Source organism: Anas acuta, chromosome 20 (assembly GCF_963932015.1).
Source record: "Anas acuta chromosome 20, bAnaAcu1.1, whole genome shotgun sequence".
NCBI lineage: Eukaryota > Metazoa > Chordata > Aves > Anseriformes > Anatidae > Anas > Anas acuta.
In genome coordinates, this window is record NC_088998.1 from 5,202,347 (window position 1) to 5,228,888 (window position 26,542).

At 42.1% G+C, this 26,542-nt stretch overlaps 2 protein-coding genes across 2 annotated transcripts in view; both read right to left on the reverse strand.

Annotated features, from left to right (window-relative positions):
• The window catches only part of CDK5RAP2 (CDK5 regulatory subunit associated protein 2), a 79,336-nt gene extending 61,383 nt beyond the window's left edge, over positions 1 to 17,953 (reverse strand). The window contains 14 exon segments of the mRNA XM_068656669.1: positions 178 to 396; positions 2,046 to 2,138; positions 2,748 to 2,867; positions 3,300 to 3,353; positions 4,511 to 4,673; positions 6,580 to 6,731; positions 9,146 to 9,269; positions 10,348 to 10,424; positions 11,120 to 11,230; positions 15,640 to 15,707; positions 17,378 to 17,439; positions 17,599 to 17,667; positions 17,669 to 17,745; positions 17,747 to 17,953. Of these exon segments, the coding sequence (XP_068512770.1) occupies positions 178 to 396; positions 2,046 to 2,138; positions 2,748 to 2,867; positions 3,300 to 3,353; positions 4,511 to 4,673; positions 6,580 to 6,731; positions 9,146 to 9,269; positions 10,348 to 10,424; positions 11,120 to 11,230; positions 15,640 to 15,707; positions 17,378 to 17,439; positions 17,599 to 17,667; positions 17,669 to 17,745; positions 17,747 to 17,938 (1,581 nt within the window). The 5' untranslated portion in view covers positions 17,939 to 17,953.
• Positions 17,954 to 20,604: 2,651 nt separating this feature from the next.
• The window catches only part of MEGF9 (multiple EGF like domains 9), a 41,963-nt gene continuing 36,025 nt past the window's right edge, over positions 20,605 to 26,542 (reverse strand). Inside the window, exon 6 of the mRNA XM_068656763.1 lies at positions 20,605 to 24,995. Within this exon, the coding sequence (XP_068512864.1) occupies positions 24,517 to 24,995 (479 nt within the window). The 3' untranslated portion in view covers positions 20,605 to 24,516. The remainder of the gene's footprint in view (positions 24,996 to 26,542) is intronic.

Below are 26,542 nucleotides of genomic sequence, written 5' to 3' on the forward strand. Positions count from 1 at the left end.
AGAATTTTCCTCAGTCTGCTTGGCCACATTCTTTTGAACGTTGACTTCAGACAAATGCATTTGCTTTTCAAGAAAGCTTTCAAGTTAAAAATATAAATTTGTTAGAAAAGGACATGCTAGTAACATATAAAAACAATATTTTTAAACTTTATGAAATAAAGGAAAAGTGATAATAACATTAATAGCTTTGTCACTTCTGCTCTTCTGTAGTTGTGCTTCATCCAGCTCTTTCTCCATTTTCTCTCTTTCTACATTCAAATCATTTAGCTCTTGATCGGTCCTTTTAATCCTCCTCTGTAGTTTACGGTTCTCAGCATCCTTTGTAAGGTTTTCTGAACGCAGCTCTGCTAAGAGGGTCTCTTTTTCTATCAAGAGAGCTTGATAATCCTCAGCACCCTGAAACATAAAAGCAGCATTCAAAGCCTATAAGGGTAATCTGTATAACCTAGGAGTCTCTACTTCTGTTGCTTCCACCACACACACGATCCTTCTAGCACACCAAACTTAAGGTAAAAAAGTGAAATTACAGTTACCTGAACAAGGCAAACGTTACACTGAAAATTTTCTTGAGTATCTGATGTCAAAAGTGACAATCCAGCATAAGACAGTCTTAGAGATAACTGAGAATTAGATAAAGGTTCATCTGCAAAGGAGCCCATAAGGCAAATGAGACCATATTGTTATCGATTCCCAAAGCTCCCATTAGATGATGATGACTATTTTGGGGTCAATGTGAATCCAGACTAGGTCAAGTAGTTACCAAGTCATAAGCATATTTAGTATATGAAATAGCAAGCGTGATTTCTGTTCTTCCCTATCAAATACTGTTATAACTGGTCTCCCTGAAGTTCACAACACAGGTGACAGGGGTAGAAGGCTATGCAGAACAATCTAATCACAGAAAGCTGCCTTCAACAAGAGTTTGTAGCTAACTAGCAGAGTCATGAGGAGAAAGGCTTGCATAGTTTGTGAAAGAGCAAAATGGATCCTGTAGACAGGAAGAATTACTTGCATACTTTTTAAACCTAGAACTTCTCAAAAATAAAAGGGCTAAAATTAGAGTAATTCAAAAACACTGAATTTCTGTGGTGTTAAGTAGCAAACATAAGCTACAGGTTCACACACAGGCCAAAATGACTTTAAGATGACACAGGATGTACTTTTTTCCATAGAGAACACAAATTTGGGCTTAAGTCAAAATAAGTAGCTTTTGAAGAAATGGAAGTGCTCTGGATACTAGACACTATTCCAAATCAAAAAACTATACAGTCACAAAACTGCAGCAGAGTGTAGCCTGGAAGCACGCATATGGAACCTCTTCCATTCCTGCTGAGGTAAGAGACCAAGTGGATGAACAATCATCATAATGAAAGAGTCATTATTGCCATTAATCAGTAATGATTACTGAAAGTTCCAAGTCCACCTTACAATAGACTTCATTTTGAAATGAGTTGGTAAATATTCTGCAGTCTATTTTAAAATCAAACTTCTTTCTCTCATATGACATAAAGACCTTTATAATGCATAGATTATGATAAAGTTCTCTCCTCTGCACACACAAAAGCATTACTAAATCACATTTTCACAACACTCCACTATTTTATAGATAGTGATTTCGTATTCATTATATGAAGAAATACAAGTCTCTCATACCTAGGTTCAATTCTGCTTATGTGGAAGAGTGTGCTGTTAGCATACTTTTGAAGAACCACCAAAACATTCTTAAGTCAATAAAGAACTCAGTATTATCTCAATTTCACAAATGTCTTTTTTTTTCCCCTCATTTGCTTTTACACATTTCTCCCTCCCTTCTCAGTTGTTACAGAAGAAAAAACAAGATAAGAAATCGGACATTTTAAGACTCAATCATTTAGGCAGAAATGTTTTGGGGAAACTTGTTTCATAAGAAAATTAAGCATTCAAAAAAGTATTTTAAATTACTTTCCATTCCTTTACCTTCAAATGTACAAAGCTGTACCTGCTATACAGTATTATGGAAAAGGGAGCTGCAGGGAAGAAAAAAACATTAACTGCTTGCTTCTTACCTTGAATTTTTGCATGTGTGCTTTGTGAGTTGCCTCTCTTGCCTTAGTCAGTGAAGCATTTAGATCTTCAATTTCAGAACCAAGTTCCTCATTCTTTAAGTAAAGTAAAATGAACACTAGAAAGTTATTTCCAAGGGATGGGATTCAGTAATAGCTATCCCACCATCTCATTACCCATCCATCCAACTACACAAAACAAATACTTTTAAGAACAAAAACATCAAATACATCATAATAAATCTCACATAAAGCAACTTGGCTTATACAGCACTCACTAGACTACCTATCACTCAAGTTAAACATTTCCCACTCTTCCATAAAATCCAAATTTCATCTGACATTGACCTACTATTTTACCTTTCTTTGACAGCTCCACTTACTCAACAACAAAAAAATACTTCTCATACCTTTTAAGTGGTGCTCAGAGCTGATAAAAAGCAGTGTGCAACTGAAAACATTTTTCCTCTAAATTCTTAAGGGACAAAGAATCAGTTAAGTATCTTCCCCACTCCCTCCAGTCAAAGACACAAAACTCTAGGTAACAAACAGAAGTGCTTACAGACATGACAGCAGCAATTTAGGACCTACTAGAAGCTTCCTAAACAGTTACAAGTGAGATCAAACAATCCCTGTGACACATACAACATGCACCCCCGTGCCAGTGATAGTTCTACAAAACCAGCAAGATCGCAGACGTCATACCTCTTTTTCCTTTGCTTTTAAGGCAACAGTTAGCCCTTGAATGGTTTTATCCCTTTTCAAACCATTCTTCTTTTCAACAGCAAGCTCGTTTTCTCTCTCTTGCAGCTCTTCTTGAAGAGACTAAATTAGATTATGTCAAAGTTGCATTAACTTTCTACTAAGACATATTGTAACTGCACATTAAGAAGTACATTCTCTCGGAGTTCTTATATCTTATTACTCAAATTACTTGTATTAAATATAGTCTCAAATGCAAGTCATCGTCTTAAAGATATGCCTGGAATACAGTAAAAGAAGCTAAATCTCATGTGCTGGCCACAAGTATCAACCATACAGCTTCAGTATTTGATGAACATGCCTATTAACTTACTGAAAATTGCTTCAAAAAATGGGATCTTTCCTGTCACCTCCCTTTAAAAAATAAAAGTTACCGAAGTACCTGCTTTGCTTCTTTTCAAGTCAAGGCCTCTCTGTATCTATGAAGACATAACAGAAGAAATCCCAACATGCATTTTAAGTGGCCAAAAATACAGAAGCAAGATTAGGACTTACCTGGATCTTTTTTTCAAAGGAATTTCTCTCATTTTTAAGCTCCATTCTAATAGCCTATAAGAACAAAACAGTTGCTATGGTCAAGTAAAGACTCTAAACACAAATGCAACCCATTAAGCATTAAAATGAAATAAAACAAGCTTCAAAGCTTTAAGGAACAAACTTCATATACACCTCAGAACTGTACAATATTCAACATTTTGGCATGAATATATTGTATCAGGTGCTTCCTGAAAGTCTGCTGGGGCACAGTATGAAGCACCCTTCAATGGGACAGGATAACTCAGCTGTACAAGTTAACAAAAACACATATTTATGCATTATTTATATAAGACTTATATCAGCAGGATGCTTTTATTACGGGAGATGTTTGTTAGGACTTTTCCTTGGGGAAGTTTTTTTGTTTGGTTTGGTTGTATTTTTTTTTTTTAAGAGTAATCATATATAGAAATGGAGTTGTGCAGATGTATTCTAATTTCTCTCTTCAGTACAGTACCCCAAAAGAATTATATAGTCTGTCCACCTCTGAAATGATTAAAGATGACCCTTTTTTCACCTTGACACAAGTATTTTTGTGAAACTAGGGTAGGTTTTTCTGACAAGTTGATTTAGATGTAGTAAGACCCAAACCTCAAACTTTCAATTCAACTAATGATACAAGGACAATCAGTTCATGACTGAACTATTTGTCCTTTTGTCTGTTCTTGACAGAAACAACAAAAAGGTGTTTTGGTACTTGAGAATGGACCATTCTCAAGACTCAAAAAACAGTGGAAAAACTGTAAAAACAAATTCTCAAGTCACATTCTTAACTTCTATAATTTTAAGTTATAATACAGCTATATGTACTACAAGATGTCGTGTATCGACAGATAGCTTTTACATACATCCACCCCATACATGTATACACTTATTTCTATAAAGCGATTGCACAGTATCTGTAATAAAACACAGGTATAAAGTCTGCAGAAAATGATCTCTCATTGAAAGAACAGTAAGCATGGATAATAAGGATGAATATTGACTGCCAAACCACAATATAAACAATGAATGTTTAGGGGATGGAGAAGAGCAGGGCAGAATAACTGTGGAGAAGGATTTTTTTAAATGACTTGTTACTCATACACCATCATGCACAAGACCTTTTAGACCTTTAAAATCCTAGACCACATGAGATTTACAAGGTATAACTGTTCCATCAGTTTCCTCACCTCTATCTCACTATCTTTTTCATGCCTCAAAGCAATGGTAAGTTCTCTGATTTTTTCTGCTGATAAGTTCCCATCACAAGATCCACTCTGAGACTTTTCCTCTTCGAGGTGTTGAATTATAGCTTCTTTACTTTTCAAAGACAGATTCAGTTGCTCTATAAGTCTAAAATTATAAAATTTTTAATATTAATCTTGCATCATCTACCATCAACTCTCCAGTCATTGCAGTAAATCTCACAGACAGCTTTCCTAGGTGAAGACTCCAGACAACGCTTGTAAAATTTAAGGGAGCACTTTCGGAACCTCTTTGTCCTCCAGAAAAGCCAGAAAAGGTCACATCACTTTAAAGCAAGCAACAAACAGGTTTGAGCTATCTGCAAAGCACTCTATTTTGTTTTCCTCCAGTACCATTTTAAATGTAAACACTTAAGCTACAGTATTTTAGTTCCATTGTCCTTTATATGATACACAAAAAGCTTACAAATACATTCCACTTCCTAGCGCACAGAGCTCTGTATCCTTACATGCTATCATGAAGCATTCGTCAAGTACCTACTTTCAAGTGTTATTTGTGGCTAAAGCTGCTTCTAGTTTCACAGCTGTGATTCTCGTAGTATTTTGTAATCTAGATAGCAAAAGCATCTTTTAATACAACGGCATTACGGATATGCTACTGCCAGACAAGTTTAAAGAGCTGCACATTAATGTGTGGCTCACTTCAAGGAGTCAAATATCTTCCTCCATCAGCACTGTTTATCTGGTCCTGTGAATACTTACACTGATCTATTGGCATGTCATTATAGAAGATCCTGCCAACACTGAATCACCAAAAAAGGTTCCTTACTCCACAGTCTTCACTTTAGTGATTCAGGACTGAAAATTTCTTTCCACACTTCAAGCGCTGTTTTCTCACAAGCTCCAGAGCTGGCAACTAAGGTACATCTGAAAGGGACTGCTTTCATAATGCACTCCTTCCCAACTCAAGTCACTCAGGGGAGCAACTGCGTTCATGCAGAGGTCTAACAGATTGAAAGAGGAAGACAGGAAAGATAAAGGGGAAGGGAGGGAGATGGCCTGGCAGCCAGGTTATAATTACTGTGGTGTCACTCAGGGTGCAGTAGCAGAACCTATTAGAGCAACTTCATAATTTTATGATACTATAGAGTTCAGATGTGCAGTTTTCAATCTGTATGCTTTTACAAAAGCTGTCTGGAAAATACAGCAAACCTTGCTTTGGTCCTACTGTAATATAAAACCGATGAAATGAAAGCCTCAGGCCAACATAACTTTCCATTACCAGGATAGTCCCATTACGCAGTGACTCAGCGCAGTTAACTGCAGGGTTCAGTCACACAAGGATAGAAAAGGATACTCTGAAGTATTATGAGTCATAACAATCTTCTCCACCCCAGACTCGCGCACCCAAGTTAACCAACATTTACTAGAAGGTTAACCAGATGTATATTTCACCCTACATGTATTTGAATATTAGAAAAAAGTCAATTCTCCAAAGCATTGAGATCTAACTGTACACATTCTCCCCAACTAAGGTTATTGAACAACTCAAGCACCCTTTCAGCTACCTGCCAAACAAAGCAAAACCAGTGTTTTGCAAAGCACAATCAAAACCAAGAAGCTCAAACATGATTTCTCTTTTCCCATTTGATTTCCCAACCTCAACAAACACACCACTGGGACTGAAGAGCATGTAAACACCATGAAAGCAGGAAGCGAACAACTGGAAGAGTCGATCTCTATTCAGCAATGGCTCAGGCAAGAAGCAGAAGGTAAGTTAGCAAAGTTGCAAAGCTTTAAAGCAGGACATGAGCATGTCACATGCATGCCAATTCTTTTGCACTTTCAGACAGCTTTTAAAGATGATTTTGCTATCATGAAGTATGTAAACTGGTTGCTGCATTCATTTACTAGCTGATTAGATATCCAGTAACACTCAATCATGCATCTGAGGGCAGAAACAAATCATTAAAATCTTTATCCATGTTGACTCTTCACATTTCAACAGTAAAAAATTTCCACTCGTTAGAAATACCACCGGCAAGAATTCTGACCTGTCTTTGTCAGCTCCTGCAATCATATGAAGATCCTTTGCAGGGGCACTTGGAATTGAAGAAAGTTTCTGCTCAGCAGCCATTCTTAGAGCTTTCTCCTTCTCTGTCATAACAATGGCTTTTTCTGCCTCTTCTTGGGCAGCTTTAAGATTCTGTAATTAAAACAAACAAAAAAAACAATCCTGTTGTCTACAAGAAAAAAAATGCTCACAAAATTTTTCATATATTTTCTTCTACCAAACATGTTGGAATGTTTATATTAAAAATTTTTACTAATTATTTCAAGTACTTTGCAAACATTTCTGAACTTTTCATGACTGCATTTTCAAGATTAATCCATTTTCTGTGGTACATAAAAGGAAGTTTGTTTCAAAGTCGTAAATCAAATTTCCTAGCCAACAGCGGAACAGGGAACAAAAGTACCTCTGCATTATGACTTCAGATGTAGCTCTTAGAATTTGCTTTAATATAATTAGGCTTTATCCCACTTCCCTTCTGCTATCAGAACTAATAGTTGGACTTAAATTTAAGAGGTTAAAAAGATGTGTTTTTTTTTCCCTTCAGATATGAAATTAATATTCATAGGCTCACTGTAGCTAATTGGAACTTTTAAAGATAATTTATAATATCTTACAAGAACTGGTAAGTATGAACCAGATTTTCTTCTCTTGAACAGCAACGGAAACAGAAGTAACACCTAGATATTCCACCCAACTTCCTCTAGTGACCCACTGAGATGGGGAACAAACAGAAAAAAACAAAGCCAAGCTGACATCAACTTCATAAAATGTGTTTCAGATCTTCATTTTTCTGTTGCAAGCTTCCCTGCTGTGCTCACTGAATTTTGCTTTCTATAATCTAAAAGCCTCCATATAGTCTAATGAGTAACTCCCCCTCAAGCCTATACTAAGAAGCATTTCTCTTGGGGAAAGGGGATGAAGAACAAGCCCTTCACTACTAGAATTCACTGCTTCCTCCCTCTCCTGAAGAGCTGTTCTGCCAGTATTCATCTTTCAATTAAAAACTCCAAAGGAAATTCATCTTTGTTAGCGTTACCTGGATCTGTGTAATCATACAGCACTACATAAGCAAGTGACTAATCCTGCTCTGCAGTGCTTACATTTACCAACAAAATAAAATTAACATCAGAGGTCAACAGTACCTTCAGACTGCAGAAAGTACCATAGCATCATGAGATAAGAGTATTTGCCACTCTACCTGTCAGATGTGGGAAACACCAGTCTGACAGGCTGGTTTTGCTACTGAATACGTAATCTGGGGTCTTTTCTACCTATCCAATAGGACAAAGAGTGTTTTGAGAAACCCCAATTCCACTAAAGAACAGGCCATGGAGATTCCCCCTGTGTCAGTTCTGAAGGAGCTGCTTGTTTTATATACACTGTGAAGTCACCCTGATAGAAAATACCATCATGACATGCTACCAGTAGCTTCCAGGACCAATTCATTCTTTAGGGACTGGAATGCAAAAATTGGAATATAAACCCCATCTTTCTGCTATTTCTATTTACTTACAAAAGAGCACCAGACTTACGTTCCTTCACAAGCACGGGTACATACCCACAATTGTTTTGCATCATTCACTGTATGCACTTGGTAAGGGGTTTTGTATCTATATAACTTACAGAAATATTTCGAGTACAGGCCATTCAATACCAAATTTGTTCTTTTACAAAAAACACAGTACTCCTTGTTTTGAGGAAGCATGTTACCTATACGGGTTTTTTTTTTCCTCTTATGGTGGCTGTACACTACAAAAAACAGGAAAATGTGAAAACAATTCCCCTGTTAAGATAGCTCAGCAATAAATACAGGAATACACAGACAGCAAGGAATTCCAAAATACATTGTTAAAAAAAAAAAAATATCCTCTGCCACAAGAAAAGGTTATGCAAAACGGTGATCTGGTGACAGCAGAAGCCAGTAACTTTTGGCAGATCACCAACAAAGGATCACAAGACAAGCAGGAACAAGGCGAGGAAGTTTTCACTAGCCCATTTACACAGGAACTTCCATAAGTAGGTAGCATCTCTCAGTCTATAATGAACACATGAGTGGAGATAAAGAAAAGCAACAGAATTTATAGTGGTAAACTAAGCTCCCATATGAAAGATGATATGACAATGACAGGAGCCCTTTAAGAGTAGTTGCAGCTATTTATGAAGCTGACACCTTACCAGAAGATGCATTCAAAATGCAGCCCATCTTCTTCTAAAGAAGAGTGCAGTTCTGAAAATGAAGCTGCCCCACTGGAGTTCAAGATTTAAAGGCGTGTTGAACATATCTGAACAGCACCAACAGGTAGGAATTTCCTGAAGAACTGCTTTTCTCCTATTTAGTGTTTCAAGAGCGGCTAACACCACCTTCCCTTTCGTTGCTCTCCCCCTTCCTATTTTTTCCTTCCCCCTTTCCCTGGATTAGTACTGGCTGCTTTTCCAGGAAAGCTGAAACAACTTTGAAAATACAAGCAGATCGCACTGTCAAACTTCAGACAACAGTACAAAGAAAGTACAGATTTCTAACTATGCATTCAGTTTCAGGCACTCACCTCTTCCAGAAGGTTTATTCTGCCAGTCAGGATTTCCTCCATTTCTTGTAACTTCTTTTGTGCCTCCTCTTTCACACGTTGTATTTCAGCATCACCACCCTGGGCCAGACTTTCAACTGCCTTACTGAAAGACCATAATATAGATTGAAATCCCACTGCCTATCACAGTAGAAAACATTTAACGTACAAGCAGCTGATGGATTATGCAGAAGCAAGTTCCTTCCACTTTATCTGTACCTGCTTGTCACTTTAAGATTAAATACAAACGTCTACATGCTATATAGCAATCCTGGTGGTATAGTCTCTGCTTGATGTAAAGCAATGAGAGTTCCACACAAGCCTTGTCACAATGAATAAGCATGCAATGAAAGTGTTACTATTTCCTCCACATTTATAAAGCTTCCAAATACAGTATCAAGCCTTCAATGGAACTGTGTTTGCTACAAAAAGCAGCACTGGAATAAACTGAAGATACTTAGCTGCTGAGACCTCTCTAATTGCATTTTTAGTAATTGTTAATTTGTTAGAGAAGAACAGCCAGTGTTTCCTTATTAAAGGAAGAATGACCACTTGTTTATGAGTTTCCCCTAAATCTTGCTTCCTATTATCAATTTGTGCAATGTTCCATTCAAAGCCCAGCAAAACCCTTTGACAACTACTGGAGAGACCAAGCACAAATTAAACCTGTCCTCTGGATCGACCTGAAACTAGGCTTCTCTGAACCACTGAAAAAAGGCTAGTTAGGAACAATTCAATGCCACATGAGGTAGAGCACAAAAAAAAAAATCCATTGAAACCAAGGCAGTCAACAGCTGTATTTCACTGCCCACTTGGATTAGTTTTGAACCAGGTATCTAGAAGGAAATAGTTTTACTGGCAATCGTCAGCCTTAGCTTAACTTCTACAATAGGAACGCTAACCCATTCTCAACTAGGGAGTTACATTTATTTATCTGAATAATAAGATGCTTTGTTCAACTGTATTTAATTTATACCTTTAGGGATAACTACAGCAACATCATTGTATGTATAAGAATTCACATGTATAGCTCCAATAATGTGTGAAGCAATTTCCACATAAATTCCCCTAAAGCACTCCTTTGGGATCATCTTATTCTTAAAGTATCAGCAAAAAGCGTGCAAATAGGAACCAGATCTTGGAAGTCTTAATTAACAGGCACTAGGAAATACACTGGTACTTACGAGGCCTTGATGAGCAGTTTTTCTCTCTCCTGCAGATCTCGCTTCAGACTTTCTATCTCAACTTTCAGCTCAATGTTCTAGAACATAAGAATGAAAGTAAAGTATCTGCAGACAGTTCAGAGGTCACCATACACAAAAATGAGTGGCACCGTATAGGTATCTTTGTTATAATGGGGAGTGGTGCAGACCAACTTGGGAGTTTCTAAAACTTACAAGCCTGCTTTGTTTTGTTTTTCTCCCCTTATCTGTGAGCTGTATTTCCCTTGTGATTTTCTTTTCCAATTTTTGAGGTTTTTAATAATCTTAAAATTATTTAATTTCAGCCCAGGAACACATTGTATAGAGAACAACTTGGCTCACAAGCTGACATACTTTTCAATACATGAGTATTTACAAGAAGTACACTGGTGTAGAAGAGCAGGACAGAAGACCAACTAGCAGTATTCAGTTGAAACCACGACCTAGATAAACACCTATGCATTTAACTACTATGACAACCATCAAGAGAGACTTCAGTCTCCATCCTATTACAGGAAAGAAACCTAATGCTATTGCATTACCAAAATTACTTCTTTTCCCTTGTAGACAGGAAGCAAAGTGCTTTGCACTTGTAAACCTGAAATAATGATGCCGGGCGTACCACTAGACTCAAATCCTTCTTCAAACTTCAAAAAAAAAAAATACTTTTTTCTAGAAGCTCACATAAAGCAGGTAACTTTCCCATTAAACAATCTCTTCAAAAGACATGTAATTCTATACTTCAAACACATACAATTTTGTATATTTCTTCAGTGGGACCATCAAACTTCTGCTGCATTCGCATTTCCAGGAAGTAGATACGAAGTTTCAGGTTGAAGTTCTCTTTTTTCAGATCACTGATTTGCTGTGAAATAGGAAAATTGGCAAATTATATCATGCATTTCAAACCAAGGAAAGCAAGTAGTGAAAGCTACTACCATTTGTTTGTTTTTTTTTTTTTTTTTTTTTTTTACTCTCTGATGTGCTAGACAATGCAATAGATCAGAATTTGACCGGCTGGACAGTTAGATGTGCATGTGTGTGCATACATATGTTTATTTTTAGCCCTGCAACAGTCTGAGACTAGCACTGAAATAACAACTATAAACCAGCATTGTTCAAAACACACACGTAATACCATGTCAGCATGCTGCTGCACAGAGCTTTTTAGAATATTCCTTCTCTAGGTAATAAAACATTTCCATCTTCATACAAAAAGAAACCAAGAGATTTTTTTTAATTGTCTTAAAATAAAAAAAAAAAAATCTTCAAGTTCTATTTTATAGAAGATATGTTGAAACAGAAGTATTTCTTCAGCTAAAGCTTAGGATGGCAGTGCTATTCACGGGAGGAAAAGCCACAGGCACACAAGGCAGGAGAGCCAAATCAACCACCGATAAAATCTTTATCCAATTGCATATTTCATAGCACAATTCTTTGGAAAAAAAACTGCTTCATATGTAAGTCCTCCAGGACTTAGGATTTTTGAACCAGCAGAAGCAGTAACATAGCTGATGGTTTCATTAAAAAGAGTCTCCCTCTGAAAGTTTTTAAGAGACCAAGCATAAAACATTAAGTCAAATAAGACTTGTGCCCCCGTCAGATGCTCTCAGCAAAAGGAAATCTAATATGCTACAGAGCTACTAATAAAATATTTATGTAAGCTTTTCCAGAAGAGTGGAGTACCACTTGTAAAAATTACTAGCAATACAATTTTTAAAATACTTGGCTTGTGAAAGCCTAGAAAGATTATTTTCTGTAGCTGCACTCTGAACTCGCACTCACAAACAATTCCTCAGCTTAATAATCTCTGCCCAGCAAGATGCCTCTTCATTATTCACACAAGTAAATATCACCCAAGCAACTAACATACGGAGGAGCACACAAACTATTGGGGCCCACGCGCACATCCTGAAGAAGGCCGTCTTCACGAGCAGTAGCAGTGTTCAAAGATATCCTAGAATGATTTGGGTTGGAAGGGACCTTTTAGTTTAAAGCCATTTCCCTCCCATCCTACCACCACACCCCTGAGGAGTCCCCCCAGCTGTCCTGCAGCCCCCTTTAGGCACCAGAAGGCTGCTGTAAGGTCTCCCCAGAGCCCTCTCTTCTCCAGGCTGCACAACCCCAGCTCTCTCAGCTCAGGAGAGGTGCTCCAGCCTCTGATCACCTCTGTGGCCTCCTCTGGGCTCACTCTAATACTTCCACATCCTTTGTGTGCAGGGGGCCCAGAGCTGAACGCAGCGCTCATATTTAACTCATTGCAGTTCCAACTGGATGACCACAGACAGCAGTGAGCATGAACTCCAAGTGCACAGCACGGCGCACCTCATGAGGATCACGAGGCTCCTCGAGTAACTGCAGCAACTGCTCTGGAGCCTTCAGATGGATGTAAGCACTGCGACAACAGAACTTTGTGCTTTGCTTCAAGTCACACAGCACGATGCTCTCAGTGCTGCTCAAAATCGAAATCTTTATTTTGAACAAAGGAATTTAACAATTTATTAAGTGCAGCAAGAGTTGTGTGTGTCTGAGCTTTGCCCCAACAGGCTCAGCATTGTGTGCAACAAGTGAGAGCAGACCTCACAGCCTTTTTTTTTTTTTCAGCCCTCAGGGGATCAGTCCGAACAGTTGGTCTGTGTCTGTTCATTCAGAAAAGCCCAAAGGCTTTGAAACTGTATCACTTCTGCTGGTCTTCACACATTCATAGCATTCTGAGTTTAAAAGAAAAATACTTTCAGAACTTGGCCTCCCTTAATTTTACTCCCATCTATTTCAGAGGCAACAGAATTAAACCAAAGAGCTTAAGTGCACGGTTTCCAAAAGGCAAGCAGAACACGATGCAAACATAAGCCAGTAAGAGCAATAAATAAATGTTATCTCTGACATTCAGTTTCTTAGAGCAAAGTTAATTCAGGCAGACTACAATTAAAAAGTTATAGCTTAATAAAAGACAGCTTGCTCATATTTTACACACCAAAGGAATTTTAATGTCAATGCTCTCAACTTCTGCATTTAAGGACCCAGGCTTAATTCTTTTATGCATTTTGATTTCTGTGTTTAAAGAAACAAAGAGAAGCAGGAGAGACTTCATGAAAACATAGGACAACGCAATACACTCTACACAGAAAATTACACGTCACAGACACCATGGCAGCAAATACCACTTCCCTAGCTCAGTTTAGATCCTTTCCAAATCTACACAGAGCCACTTGTATGCAGAGCAGCATCTGTCAGCAGAAGCTGTGGTTTCACGGCACACGATGCTTTTTGCCAACAGAAACCATTTTGCAAGACAGCAAACTCAAAGTGGCTTGGACAAGACAAAAAAAGCAACCACATACTACTAAGTTCCCTAACGTGATACCAATCATCCTTTCTACTCATGAACACCTAATAACAAGGTCCTCGATTAATATCTTTCATTTTGCCCATATAATCATATTTCCAATTTCAAGTGTTTCCTCCTTTTCCATATTGCAAGAAAGCAGAACACGTTACAAATACCAATAAACCTACACCTTTAGGATAATCTACCTCAGTATGTTATCCAGGTCTAAATGTAAAAGGAACCTCTCCTACATGGATCCATCCTTAACCCATTCCAGGGCCATGACATCCATCCCAGACTCTCTGAGTTGCATGGCAAGGAGCCCAATCTTTTCATTATTTCCTTTCTATGCCCTGTGCAGATAACATAGCACCATAGTAACTTCATGTGTGTGTGCACCTTTAAAGTGCCAATTAAGATTTCTTTTAAAGCAGGATAAGAACAGGATTATAATGTCAGTCCAAAAGCACATCTAACAGCTTCTAGATGCTTGGTAAAAATTAAGAGGACCACAGAAGTAAGCAATCCCTTTCTCAAGCTTAGCCTTCCAGCTACCAGCAACCTCAAAAACAGAAGTTCCAGAAATTCCGGTTGTGTTTAATTGCCTTTAATGGATTCTTCTGCTATTACTTTAATGGATTTTTGAGCTTCATTGTACTGTTGGCAACCACAAAGCCTCTGAGTTCTACAGCTGGGGTCCATATGTACCAGGAAGTCAGATCTGTGGAGAGACCCCTTCTCCTCCACAGCAGCATAGAAGAAGCTCAGACTGAAATAGCTCATCTCTAGCATACCTCAACAACACAGAACATGGACCAGAGATCACAGGTTTTCTGCCAGTTCCTAAAGGAAAACAGAACTCCATCACACAGAACCAACAACAGGTTTTCCTCACTTCTACAACTTTTTCTCCCTGTGAAAGTGGACGTTGCAGACAGTAAACAGCTTGCAGAATGCATTCTAAACTGAGGTCTTTCACAAAAGACTTTAAGCACATACCAATGCCAAAGCAGCATTTCTACCCCAAACAACAAATGAAAATAAAATGGAAAGTGAAATAGAGACAGTAAGAAACATCCCTCACTGAGGCTTCCCAAAACAAGCTTTAAGTTCTAAACAAAGAACTTTGCTCTTCTCTCAAAGGGATAGAAGAAGGCAACAAAAATAGAAAGAGTTTAGAAGAAAAGCTCATTTAAAACTTAGCAATGCTATATAAGGTAACAGAAGTTATAGAACCACATTGAAAACTGCACTCAAACACTTCCTGAAGATAGCAAGCCACAAATCATAAACCAATCACAAGAACTTGAGTTAAACAATTTTTTTTTCTTTTAACAGAAGCATTGTCCTGCAACACTGCTATAACCAGTCATCATTCAGCAGTTGTAAACAATTCACTTATTACTTAAATGGCTTATTCAGTGGAAACAACCAATGCAGTTAATACATTAAAAAATATATAACATCGTGCTTTGTATTCCAGTAAGCACCAAAATCAGTTCTGCTTACAGAATTGTCACCATGACACCAGATCTTCACAACAAAAGCATTTCAAACACACTTATACGTAAGCACAAAAAGTAAAAGGCATTGCACAGCTGTCAGTGAATTAAAATACTAAGTCCTATACTGGTATAAACAAAGACAAGGTCGAGGCTTTCTTGAAATAAAAGAAATCAACCGCAGGTTCGCAAACCACATTCTTATGTTTCCGGTGATTACATGTAGTTTTGAGCAGATGTTGCCAGCTTTTGTTTCACAACCTAAGAGCAGCAGCTGGCTAGTCTCAATGACAAAATTCTGCCCCTGTTTTTGAAAGCAGAGAGAGGGAATTTCAAAGCACAGGTAGTTATGATCACACCTGTAACAGATCTGCCTTGACTGACATGAACACAGAACTCGATCCATAACTCTGGCACTGAGCCTTATATTAAAAGTCTGCTTACGTTTTCATAGTCCTTCATGGTCCGAGCTCTAGTTGGTGAGATCGTATCTTCTGCCACATCCGGTAACCCTAGACGTTTGAGAAAACAGAATAAGCTCAGGCAGAGGAATCTAAGCTAGGTTTCAATTTGGAAACGGCAAAGTGTTAGTATTACCACATTGTTAATAATTACGCTTCTTTCTGAAGGAATTCCCAACATCCCCCAGTTAAATCAAGAACTACACTGAAGTTAAGCCTCCGAAAGGGACTTTTAAAGACAAGTCCTGGGAGCAACTGCAAGGGACCAATATTAGAAATGAAGTCCTATTAAGCTACCAGAAAACAATTCAAATCTCACAGTATCTTGCAGGTCACAGAAGAGACCTCCACCTTAGACTCAGGGAAACGATGGACAGGAGATGCGTGCAGCATCTCCGTTTCTAAAACGTAAAGCCTTCTGAATGCATATGTACTTAAACTTCTGCTGCACACGTGTTTTGCAGCAACTGCATTTAACAGTGCTATGTAACTGTTTCCATTTAAAGCCCCTGTGAACGAGATTATATACAACACTTACGGCACCTCAAATATCAAGAAGTCGATGCCCCAGACTGACTCTCATAAGAATTAAAATATTTCATTTAAGCACCTCCAAAATTCTTATGCAACCGTGTAGATCTGTCTTTAGAAAATCCCAAAGAATATTAGGAAATTGTTTTTAAATCTTGACATTGCAACTAATATCACAAAACAGCATTCCCAGAGCACATGCAGAACACAGTCATGTTGTCTTGCATCACTACTATACCCCTGATATTTGCTTGCTTTTGTTAGCGAGAGGGTATTCCTGGTAAGTTTGTCTCAGTTCCTATTAACTACTTGTTCTATACGATGAAGTCAGCCAAGTTACATCACTGGATGCATGCACGAATACACAGAAATCAAAACCATATGCTTCAAATTTACAGAAGAGAACAAAGAACAGCTAACTTGACAAAGAGTAGGTTTCAAAATAATACCATTCAGCCATTTTATTTCAAAGTAAGCGCTTCAAGCTATTATCTGCCAGCCTGAAGGACAATGAACATAATTACATACTGATCAAATAGAAAAATATATTCAATTACAGCTTCTGTTCAGCAGAAGCCACCTGGATAGGAAGGGCTCTTTAACGCAAGAGATGAAACATAAGGGTTGAATCTATCCCAGGCATTCGGACAGCAAATTAATGAAACAGAGCTGAAGTAAAACTGGAAAACTTAATGACAGACAGCAGGCAGTTTCCCTGAGGCTATGAAATGGGAATATTAAAGCCTTGCGAGGCAGCCCAAGCCTTCTTGATATGGGACACCAAGCATCCCACAAGGCTCACGGCCGTAACCTGGCCACAGGCAGCTCGCTGGGCAGCAGCAGCCACCGGCTTTTTACACTAAAGAGACCCCCCAACAAGAAGCCACACAACTTAAACCCGTTTTCCGCCTTTCTGCCCTCAGGAAGGGGTTTATCAGGGCTGGTGCAGACTCGAGCTGCGTGGTGCTGACCCCGGGGCACAGGACACCCCGCAGACAACACCCAAAGCCGCTCCTCAGGCAGCGATTTTCTCCTTAAACCCCCGAGGGTGACACCGGGGGCTGCGGGAGGCACCGCGGGGACCCCCCCAGCCCCCCGGGGCTGCCTCAGGGGCTCGGTGCCCGCCATGCCCCGGGACCCCCCCCCCCCTCGGTCCCAAGCCGCCCCCCGGGCTTTTCCCCCGTCCTTACCTCGGCTGCCGGCCGGGCCGAGCTGCGGGTCCTCGCGGGAGATGTCGGGCAGCTGGGAGGCGCTGCGAGGAGAGAGGACATCGCTGAAGGGAGGCGAGAAAAGGGGGACCCCCGGACCCCCGCCACAGGGAGGAGAAGGGGAAGAGTGGGGGGCAATGGGGGGGGGGGGCAGCAGGCCCGGCGCCTCGGCCCGGAGCCCGCCGGGGGTCCCAGCCGTCTACCTGTCCTCAAACGCCACCGGCAGCGTCGGGTCTGTCCCCGGCAGCGAGTCCATGGCGCCGCCGGCCGCAGCCGCGGCTCCTTTGTGCGCCGCTTTGGCGGCTTCGCTGGAATTCAAACGGCCGCAACCGCTTCCGCCATCTTTGCGTCGGCAGGGGGTGAAGCCGCTGAAGGCGCCGCGGAGGAGAGCCAAGAGAGGGCACGGTAGAAACTAAAGGGGAGCCGCCATGTTTGGTGAGGGCGCCGGCTGGAGGTGGGCGGGCAGGGCGCCATGTTGAGTGAGGGCAGAGCGGGGAGGGGGCTGTGGAGGCTGCCAGCTGGGCCGCAGAGGCTGAGCGCCATCTTGAGTGAGGGAAGCAGCCGGGACAGCAAGCCGCCATCTTTTTCAAAGCAAGGCCGAGAGCTGCTCGGCTGCCATCTTTACTCAGGGCACAGCGGAGCGTTCCTATGGGGAATGGAGGCAGCAGCAGCCGCCGCCATCTTTGCTGAGGGCAGCCCGGGCTCCCCTGACGGGGCTGTGCCTCACGCAGCTCCCTCCGAACCCTTCGGATCCCGGGAACAACTACAATAACTCTGCCTTTTCTAGAAGTAGCAATGAATATGTATTAGCCTAGGAGCATAAAAACCAGCCGCCTGATGTAATGTGTGTGCGTCTTGGTGGAGCGGAGGCTCCCGGCGCACCCAGCGCTGTTTGCTTGCCCCTATTTGTTTAATAAATTTTAAAACTTTGATTGCGATCCTATTTGGGACTCATTTATTACACTGGCCATGAAACAGGCTGACACTGGGCCATGGCCATTTTACGGATTTGTTAATTGCAAATTGTCGCGGTGCCACGTTACCTTCATTTTCTTGCTGTACCTGCCCACGGCTCCTCAGTACAAAGAGAAGCCGTAAGCCTGGAAAATGCCCTGGGCCTGTGGGAGCCGGCATGGCGCTGTGGGTTGCACCCCCTGGATGTGTGTGGTCCCGGTGGGCTTCCCGGCCCTGCTCCTGTCTCAATCTGATGTGCACAAGTGTGTGGAGGAGCAGCTGTCGGTGCCCCAGACTGCAAGGAGGTGCCAGGCTCTGCTTAGCACACTAAGCTCTTAATCTCATCTCCTTTCCCGTTGGACGTGCCTGATGCTTCACATTTTGGGCTCTGAGGGCCTTAAGAGATGCTCGGTCCCTTCAATGCCCCCACAGCACGAGAGACATTTGTCATTTGTCACCTTAGGCTCCCCTTTGCAGTGCCCTCACCTCCTGCCCAGCTGAAGCCGTTTGCAAAATCAGCTCTGCCATATGGCAGCGGGATCCGGGCAGCCCATCCACAGTGTGGATCCTCGTGCTTACAAAGCAGACCTCCATAAAACAAGTGCAGGCTACTCACTGGGAGGATACTGGTACGCTGTTGGTTACTGTAAGGTATCACATACTTGATGCATGCCATGAGATCGGCATCCATCAGCCACAAATACAGTAATAATCATTCTGTGCTTGTGTGCTGGTGCAGCACCTCTGTGCCTGCAGAGCCGTGGTGCGTGGCCCATTGTACCTTTTGAAAGGAAATCAGCAGGGCCCTCCTTGTTACCACCTCCTGCAATGGTTGTCTGTTGGACAAAGCCATACAGATATCCAGCTTCCCTGCGTTACTGCCCAATGTTTAAAACTCAGCAACATTAAGGTGCTGTAAGGGGCGTGCAGGGTAAATGTATTGTTTAGACGCAGTTAACAACTTGCCTCCTGGTAATCTTCTTAATGATATTTAACCCTATCTTAGTTAGCAATACATTTGGAGAGATTATGGAAAATCCTTGTGCCAACTAATCATGCTGGAATGGCGCTTTCTTAGTTTACAAAGCTGTCTGAGATCCTTCATGCTTCAGAAACAAAGTGCTAAAGGGAGTCTAGGAAAAAATACTTAGGGAGTGTGCAATGGTATGGGTATGGATCTTGTCGACAACAAAGTCCAAGGGGGCACTATGACAGCCAACTGCTCTGAGCACTGTGGCTGAAGCCTGACAGTGGCGCTAGGAGGACAGATGTCACCATCAGCTGAGCCTGGGGCCTGTTCTCAAGTCCCAACACCGGGGACTTAGTTCAGCATTCAGTTATATTCAGTCCTGTTACAGTTCAGAACAAAATTCCTCCTCAGCTAAGTCACGCAGAATCCAAATGTTCTGCTAATGCAAATCAGGTTTCAATAAACTCCCTGAAATTTCACCAGTGTGGCCCTTGCTTTTATAGCTCTGGCTCGGTTAAGCATTTGAATGAATGCATAGTTCTTAAGTGCTCACTTAATTAACACTCACTTACCTCCAAGTTCTTTGCTTAATTGGAGTCAGAGTTAGATATAACATTCAGCAGGCAAAGCTAGCCTTTAGCATTCATATCTGCATCTAATAAGAAAATTTCTTAACATTGAAAAGTGAGGAAGAAATGCAAGTTTTTCATAACTCCTTTTGCAGACATTACCAAAACCATGTTCAAAACTAAATCCACGGCTGTGGATTTCAGAGCATCTGAAGAACATCAATTGTCTTTGGAAGATCCATTGTGGTCATGAAGAAATAGATGATATAATATCCTCTTCCAACTTCTAGCTTTGCTCTATCAGTTTCATTTTTAATGACTGCATAGATCTCTGACAAAATATGTCTATGTGAATATTACACACAATAATGGGGAAATACGTGTTGACTGCCCGGCTACCAAACATTTTTAATGAAAGCTGAAAGCTGGAATTGTTAACAAACAGACACAAGAGATCATAGGGTTCATTTTTTAGAGGGATTATCTGACACAGCGTTAGCTGTACTAATGAATATCTGATGTTAAAAAACATTTTTAGGCCACGGTTCTCATCTCACATACAGAGGTATAATGAAGGAATAATTCTCTCGGAACGAATGTCATTACTGGGATGAGATCAGATGCAATCCCGTAGGTTTCAATCCAGCTCTGACTGCTATCCATGGAAGGACTCCTGCTGAACTCTAATGAACAAAAAACAAATGCAGAAATCCAAGTGGCATAGATACAAATTATATACATTTATTTTTATTCATTTTAAATAACATTCTTCTGTATAAATTCTGACATATATTCAAATCATACACTTTTTTCATTTTAGAAATGCATTTGTAAGCATAGCATATGCTTAGGAGACGCCTTATTTGGATGTATAGTAAGACTGATGGGTTTCAGTTGGGAGCAAGTACAACTTAAGGCCCATATTTTTCTTATTTTATTCCATCCCTCTGACACACAAAGAGCAGAATCCTGGGGGAGCTCATTTTCAAACTTCACTTGAAAGAGAAACATATTTTTAGGATCCAATCTTATATCTTTTATTTAAAGGAGACTGTGCGAACTTTCTGCCACATTTACATAGCGTGTAACATTTCGGAAAGAGGCGCTGAACAGCAGCGGTTAACTGGCCCAGGATAACTGGAGGATGCTGAATACATCCCCTCCACTTGCACAAATGGCTTCCAACGCGCTAAGTTTGCTCAGCCTGGTCCAAGGGAATTATCATTCCAAGGGATGACAGCTCCTGACAGCTCCCCAGGGCTAGTGCTCCATGCAGTTATTTCTAGCTACAGTGGTTCGGAAGATTTAAGATCATCTGCTCGCGTTAACCCAATCATACTTTCAGATGTCTGTTGCACTGTGCTTACCAAATGCTCTCCTAAGTTGTGAGCCAGCCAGGCTGCCTCATGCCTTTGACACATCATTGCTTTTTGCCCTTTAACCACTCCATTATATCCTCTTGCCTTTAGCTATTTGACTGTGGAGCTGAACTCACCCCATCCAAACCAGGTCCAGAGGGACCACACAGCCCCGAGGACCATGTGTGGAGAGCTGGCTTCCCACCCATACCCACCTCATCGTACCTTCTCTATGCTCTACAGCTTCTGTACCATCCCTTCAAGGGCTTTTTTCCACAACACCACGCCACTGCAGCCAGACAGCACCACAGCCAGGTAAAAGATGAAAGCTCGGGGTGTCTGTATCACCACGCCAGCCCTAGAAGTCCAACCCAAGCTGACGGGATGTAACCAGCTCGGCTTCACCCGAGCACCATTCACCAGATGTCTCGGCCCCTGCCGTGCCCAGGGGCTGGCTGCACGACTGAAAGGCAGCAAGGATCTGATCTCAGATCAAAGTGGACACGAAGCTGTTTGTTCTTGCCTGCTGAGGCATCGATCTCCCCTTACAAATGTCATTCCCCTAAGCCGGAGGACTGGCTGGCTGGAGACAGCAGCTTTTTTCCTGCTCACTTATCCTGCCATCTGACGAGCAGTGTCCCAGTGCCACATCCTAAAGCAGCCTACAGCTTTACCAAAGCTGGGGAAGAGGCGCCTTGTGGCACCTACTAAAATGGTTTGGAACCATTGGAGTGAACAGCCTGTCCTTCACTTTGCCTGCTCGCATTAGCCCCAGAAGCAGTTCCCAAATTCCCTTTCCCCACCCTATGAAGTGACCAAGTGCAAGCCTATCACAAAACGAGCACTGCCAAACAATTCCGATTTTGGGGAAATCCTTTCTTTTGCCGCCACTCTGCTCTTTAAAAGCTGGGTGAGTAACTCAGGGATTAGCAATATGCAGATTTTCTCCTCCATTCCTCCCCTGTTTTACACCTAAAAGTAGGATTGCTCTGAGTGACTTCAGCCCGATTTATCACCAAAACTACAGAACCTCACCCAGGCCCCTAGCAGGCAGCAGGAGCTTTTCCATGTTTGCCTGTAAGCAATACCTCGTTGTGCTCTCACCATTTCCCTTGGCCATCCTCGGCTACTTTCCTTCCTTGCTCTGCCTCATCTTTAAATCAGGCAGCAACTTTCTGAGGCAGAAATGACATCTTTGTGCCCGTATTTAAAGCGCCTATTCCCCCCCACACCCCCAAAAAAAGTCTCCAACAATAAGAAAAGGCTCCATGCAGAAATAAATAATCACCACCATTCTTCCTACCATTTCTCACACGGAGAAATATTCCCTCTTGCCCAGCTCTGAGGATGCGTCAGTCAGCTCCTGCTGACCTTGAGCAGGTACTTCTTCATTCCTCCTCAGCACCAAGCGCCTGCAAAGCACCCACACGCACAGCAACGCAGCTTTCCTTCTGAGGCTGGCCATGAGTTTGGTGAAATAGGAATTTCACGCCCTGCTTCAGTGTAATGGGGTTGGTTTTTGGGGGGCTGACCTGGTGGCTCCCCGGCACAGGCACAGTGCCGGCCCTGAGGCACACACACCGCGGGTGGCAGCGACCTCCCTGTGCTGTGCTGCCTGTTTGCTGTTCTCCTTCTGCTGCTCCCCCCAAAAATTAGGGGAATCTCTAAAACCTATAGTCCCCTGTAGGTTTTTTGGCAGCTGATTCCCCACCACCTTGTGCTACGTGACGTTCCTGAAAGCACCCATGCACCGCCAGCTTTAGGGCTGGAAGTGCAGATCACCTCGTGCGAGCTCTGCAGCTGAAAACCATTTCCACCCAAATCCAGGAGATTTTTGCCTTCGAGAGAGGCCATGAGGCTGTGTCCAGCCCTCCCTAGCACCATGTGGGCACAGGAGGGAGGGCAGCGAGATCCCAACGTGATGAGCATCCATGCAGGAAAAGCTCAGCCATCGAGACCAGGCTCTCAATGCATCCACGACGGTGTATTTGCAGCTCGTATAAAGATTTAAAAGCAGTAACAAAATGGTACATGGGACTGCTGGACACCCGTTAGGCCCTACTTGTGGTGTCGCTGGCTGTTTATATCTAAAGGAACAGGGAAATGTGACAGATGCAAGTAGAGAGCACTCACATTTGCTCTAGAAAAGAAAGTTCTTCGATGACACGCTAGAAGAAAAGCTTTAAGCAGGGGGTGTTTGCCAGAGTCCCAGCTCCAACAATATTGCCATCTAATTTACAGTATTTTAAACAATCCTCAGGGTTTGTTTTTCTTTTCAAACAATGCCACTAACTGCTGTACAATTAAAATCTAGATGATAAAATATGACGGAGGAATAGGGGAGGCTGGGGAGGGGGTCCATGGTTTTGTTGTTGGGTTTTTTTGGTTGGTTGTCTTTTTTACAAATAATTACAAATACAATTCCAAGAAGATATATTACATTTTATATACAGAACACGCCATTTCTATCAGGGTAAGGTAGCAAGCCTAGCTTTTATTTTTACACAGCAACCCTGAGATGTCTTGTCATCTTCCCTTGCACGGAAACTATACAAGTTCATTAACTTCTTCTAGAAAAAAAAGCGGATTGCTATGTTTTAATAGCATCATCACCCTGTATAAATACTCAGAAAGGGAAAAGCTTACTCTCCTCCCTAACTCCAATATTTTTGTGATACTTTTTCCTGTTTCCCAGCTTAGTGGGAACAGACAATGGTGACTTTTGTTCAGTTGTGCAACTCACTCCTCTACTTGCCTCTTGGTAGTACAGTGAACAACCATTTCCCTTTTTTTTTGTCCTCCTTTTCAAACAAATTCATATCAGGAACTAAGATGAAGCCTTCACAAAGGTCTGTTTCCTGAAAATCCACTGTTAATTCATAAGCTACTTTTCAAGCTAAAGGATGCAGGCGTAAGTGTTAGATTGGCTGGAAATACAGTAGCTTCTGATTAATCCCGGGGTATGGCTTTTGCCACCCCATCACCTCTTTATAAATAACACATTTTAAGATCAGCATAATCAAGTCTTTAACAGCAGTGAACTCAGTGGGTCTTTACGGAGAACAAGACACCGAACGCAACTCACCATATTGCCCAAAATTCAGATGTACTACACCTTTTTTCTGTTCACCTGCAAGCTACAGCATGCCCAGCATACAAGTATCCGAAGAGCAAATTCCTCTGCATGGAGCCTCGGCACGGATCCTGACACCCCTCCAACAAGCCCTGTAACTTCTTCAAGCCAACTTTGGAAGAGGATTGCTTCTTCTTCTAAGCTTTGTAATTGTGCATGGGAGTTGTCAGCGTTAGCTGTCCGTTCGGTGCCACTTCATTCCCGTCGTCTTCCAGCAGCCCCGAAACATCGGCGTTGGGGATGCTGTCGTGGTAGCTGCTAAAACTGATGTTGTCCTCTTTGAGTTCAATGGTCCAAAAAGGAGCGTTCAGTTTTCTGTTTTGATACTCACGGTACATGTAGACGGCACCCACAAAGCCCATTAGCAGGACCACAACAATGATGATAACTGTCAAAATAATTATGTTAAACTGAGTCCAAGAAACATCTGCAAAAGCAGAGGTGCTGTTGTCAGAGGAACTTATAGGAAATAAAGTCTGGATAGTTGTTGGTGCCAATGTGCTGTTTATCACTGCAGTTGGGAATGAGGTTGCCTTGCTAGCGTTTGGAGCAGAAGTTGTAAACTCTCTTGGAGCAGAAGTTGTAAACTCTCTTGCTTCTGGGCCAAGAGTGGCTTCTACAAAACAAAAGAAAAGACAAAGTGAACAATAAAAACATGACAAGACGGAATCAAACACATGCCTTTATAGAATGGTTTTTATGTCAATCAAGTCTACACTGTTAAAGCTGGATTTTTTTATTTTTTTTTCAAAATAGCTTACAAACAAGGTTGGCCAGGGATTTTTAAAATAATTCTGTGTGCTAAGTGCTCGCTGACTGCAGAGATCCCATTCAATCTGGTGGTGGCTGGCTGTTCACTACCCGAACATGGGTGAGTATGTGCACTAGCCAAGACTGAGTGTTAGATACATGAGCTCATGCTGATAGCAAGCCACCTGGTCCAGCTCACACTCAGTACATGAAAACGGGGCTCCACCGAGCTCAGCAGGAGTTTGGACTTTGTGTCTAAGGACGGCAGAGCTCCACTTGCTGTCTGCATGGGCTGTGCAGCCAGGCTGGCAGGGCGCTGGGAGCCCAGGAGCACACATCCCTCACAGCACACTACGTGTAGGATTTGTGGTAGCAGTATGGGATTGTTCCTGCCTCACCTGGACGAGGTCAGAAGTGAAAACAATGAAGCTCAGTATTCCGCTGCCACAGTGTTTTGCACCAGGTTTCAGTATTTACGCTGTGGAATGTAAAATCCCAGTCCTGCTTTTGAATGAAGCCATACAGAAACTTCACAGAAACCCCCAGCTGGCATAACCAGGGCCAGAAGGCAGCTGAATCAGCAAAAAGAACCTTCCAGAAACTGAAACTTCAACCAACCAAAACATACTCTATACCTACTGTTCCATAGGACTCTGCACTCTCCTTCCCATCTCCTTCATTTCTCCTTCTGCTGTCAGAAATGCAGCATCATCTTAAACCCACTTGCAGCTGCAGGATTTACTACTGATAGTGCCGTGCGGCGTGGAGCCAGCCCTCCTGCAAAGCACGCCTACAAACCATGCCTGAGGAGGGGACTCACTTCCGAAGGACCAACTGTGCACAAAGCTGCATCTCCAGTGGCAACAGGAGCTGTGAATATGGAGCACATCTCCTGCCATGGGCCCTCGGGAGAGCTCCCATGGGTTAAATTTGGGCTGCCAGGTTCCCAGAAACTCCTCTGGAGGAGGCATCGTCCTTCTGCTCTGAGTCCCTCCCTGTGGCAGCTTCTCCCTTCCCTGCAGGTGCTGTGTGAGGTTGATAAGGATGGTCAGGATGCTGGCTGCCAGAAGGCATTTCTCTACGGGATAACGGGCAGAATGCAGCAGCAGGAAGCACCGTGACAGGAGCAAGAGGCTCCTGGACACGGCTCTGGGAGAAGGGCACGAGGAATTCACTCATCCTTTCCAAATTCCTTCACCAACACTTAATTCTTGGCAAATCCGGCCAGCAGCTATAATTAGAAAAAAAATAGAACCGACACAATGGCTGATTCACCAGCAAGGAAACGGGACTTTTTTGGGCTTCATTTGTGAGTCAGCATCAGCTAGGCGCTGGCGAGGGGGACAGGGGTGAAAACATTTCCTGGCACTGACGGTAACATCACGGGTAAAACAGTGCCGCACTCTGACGGCG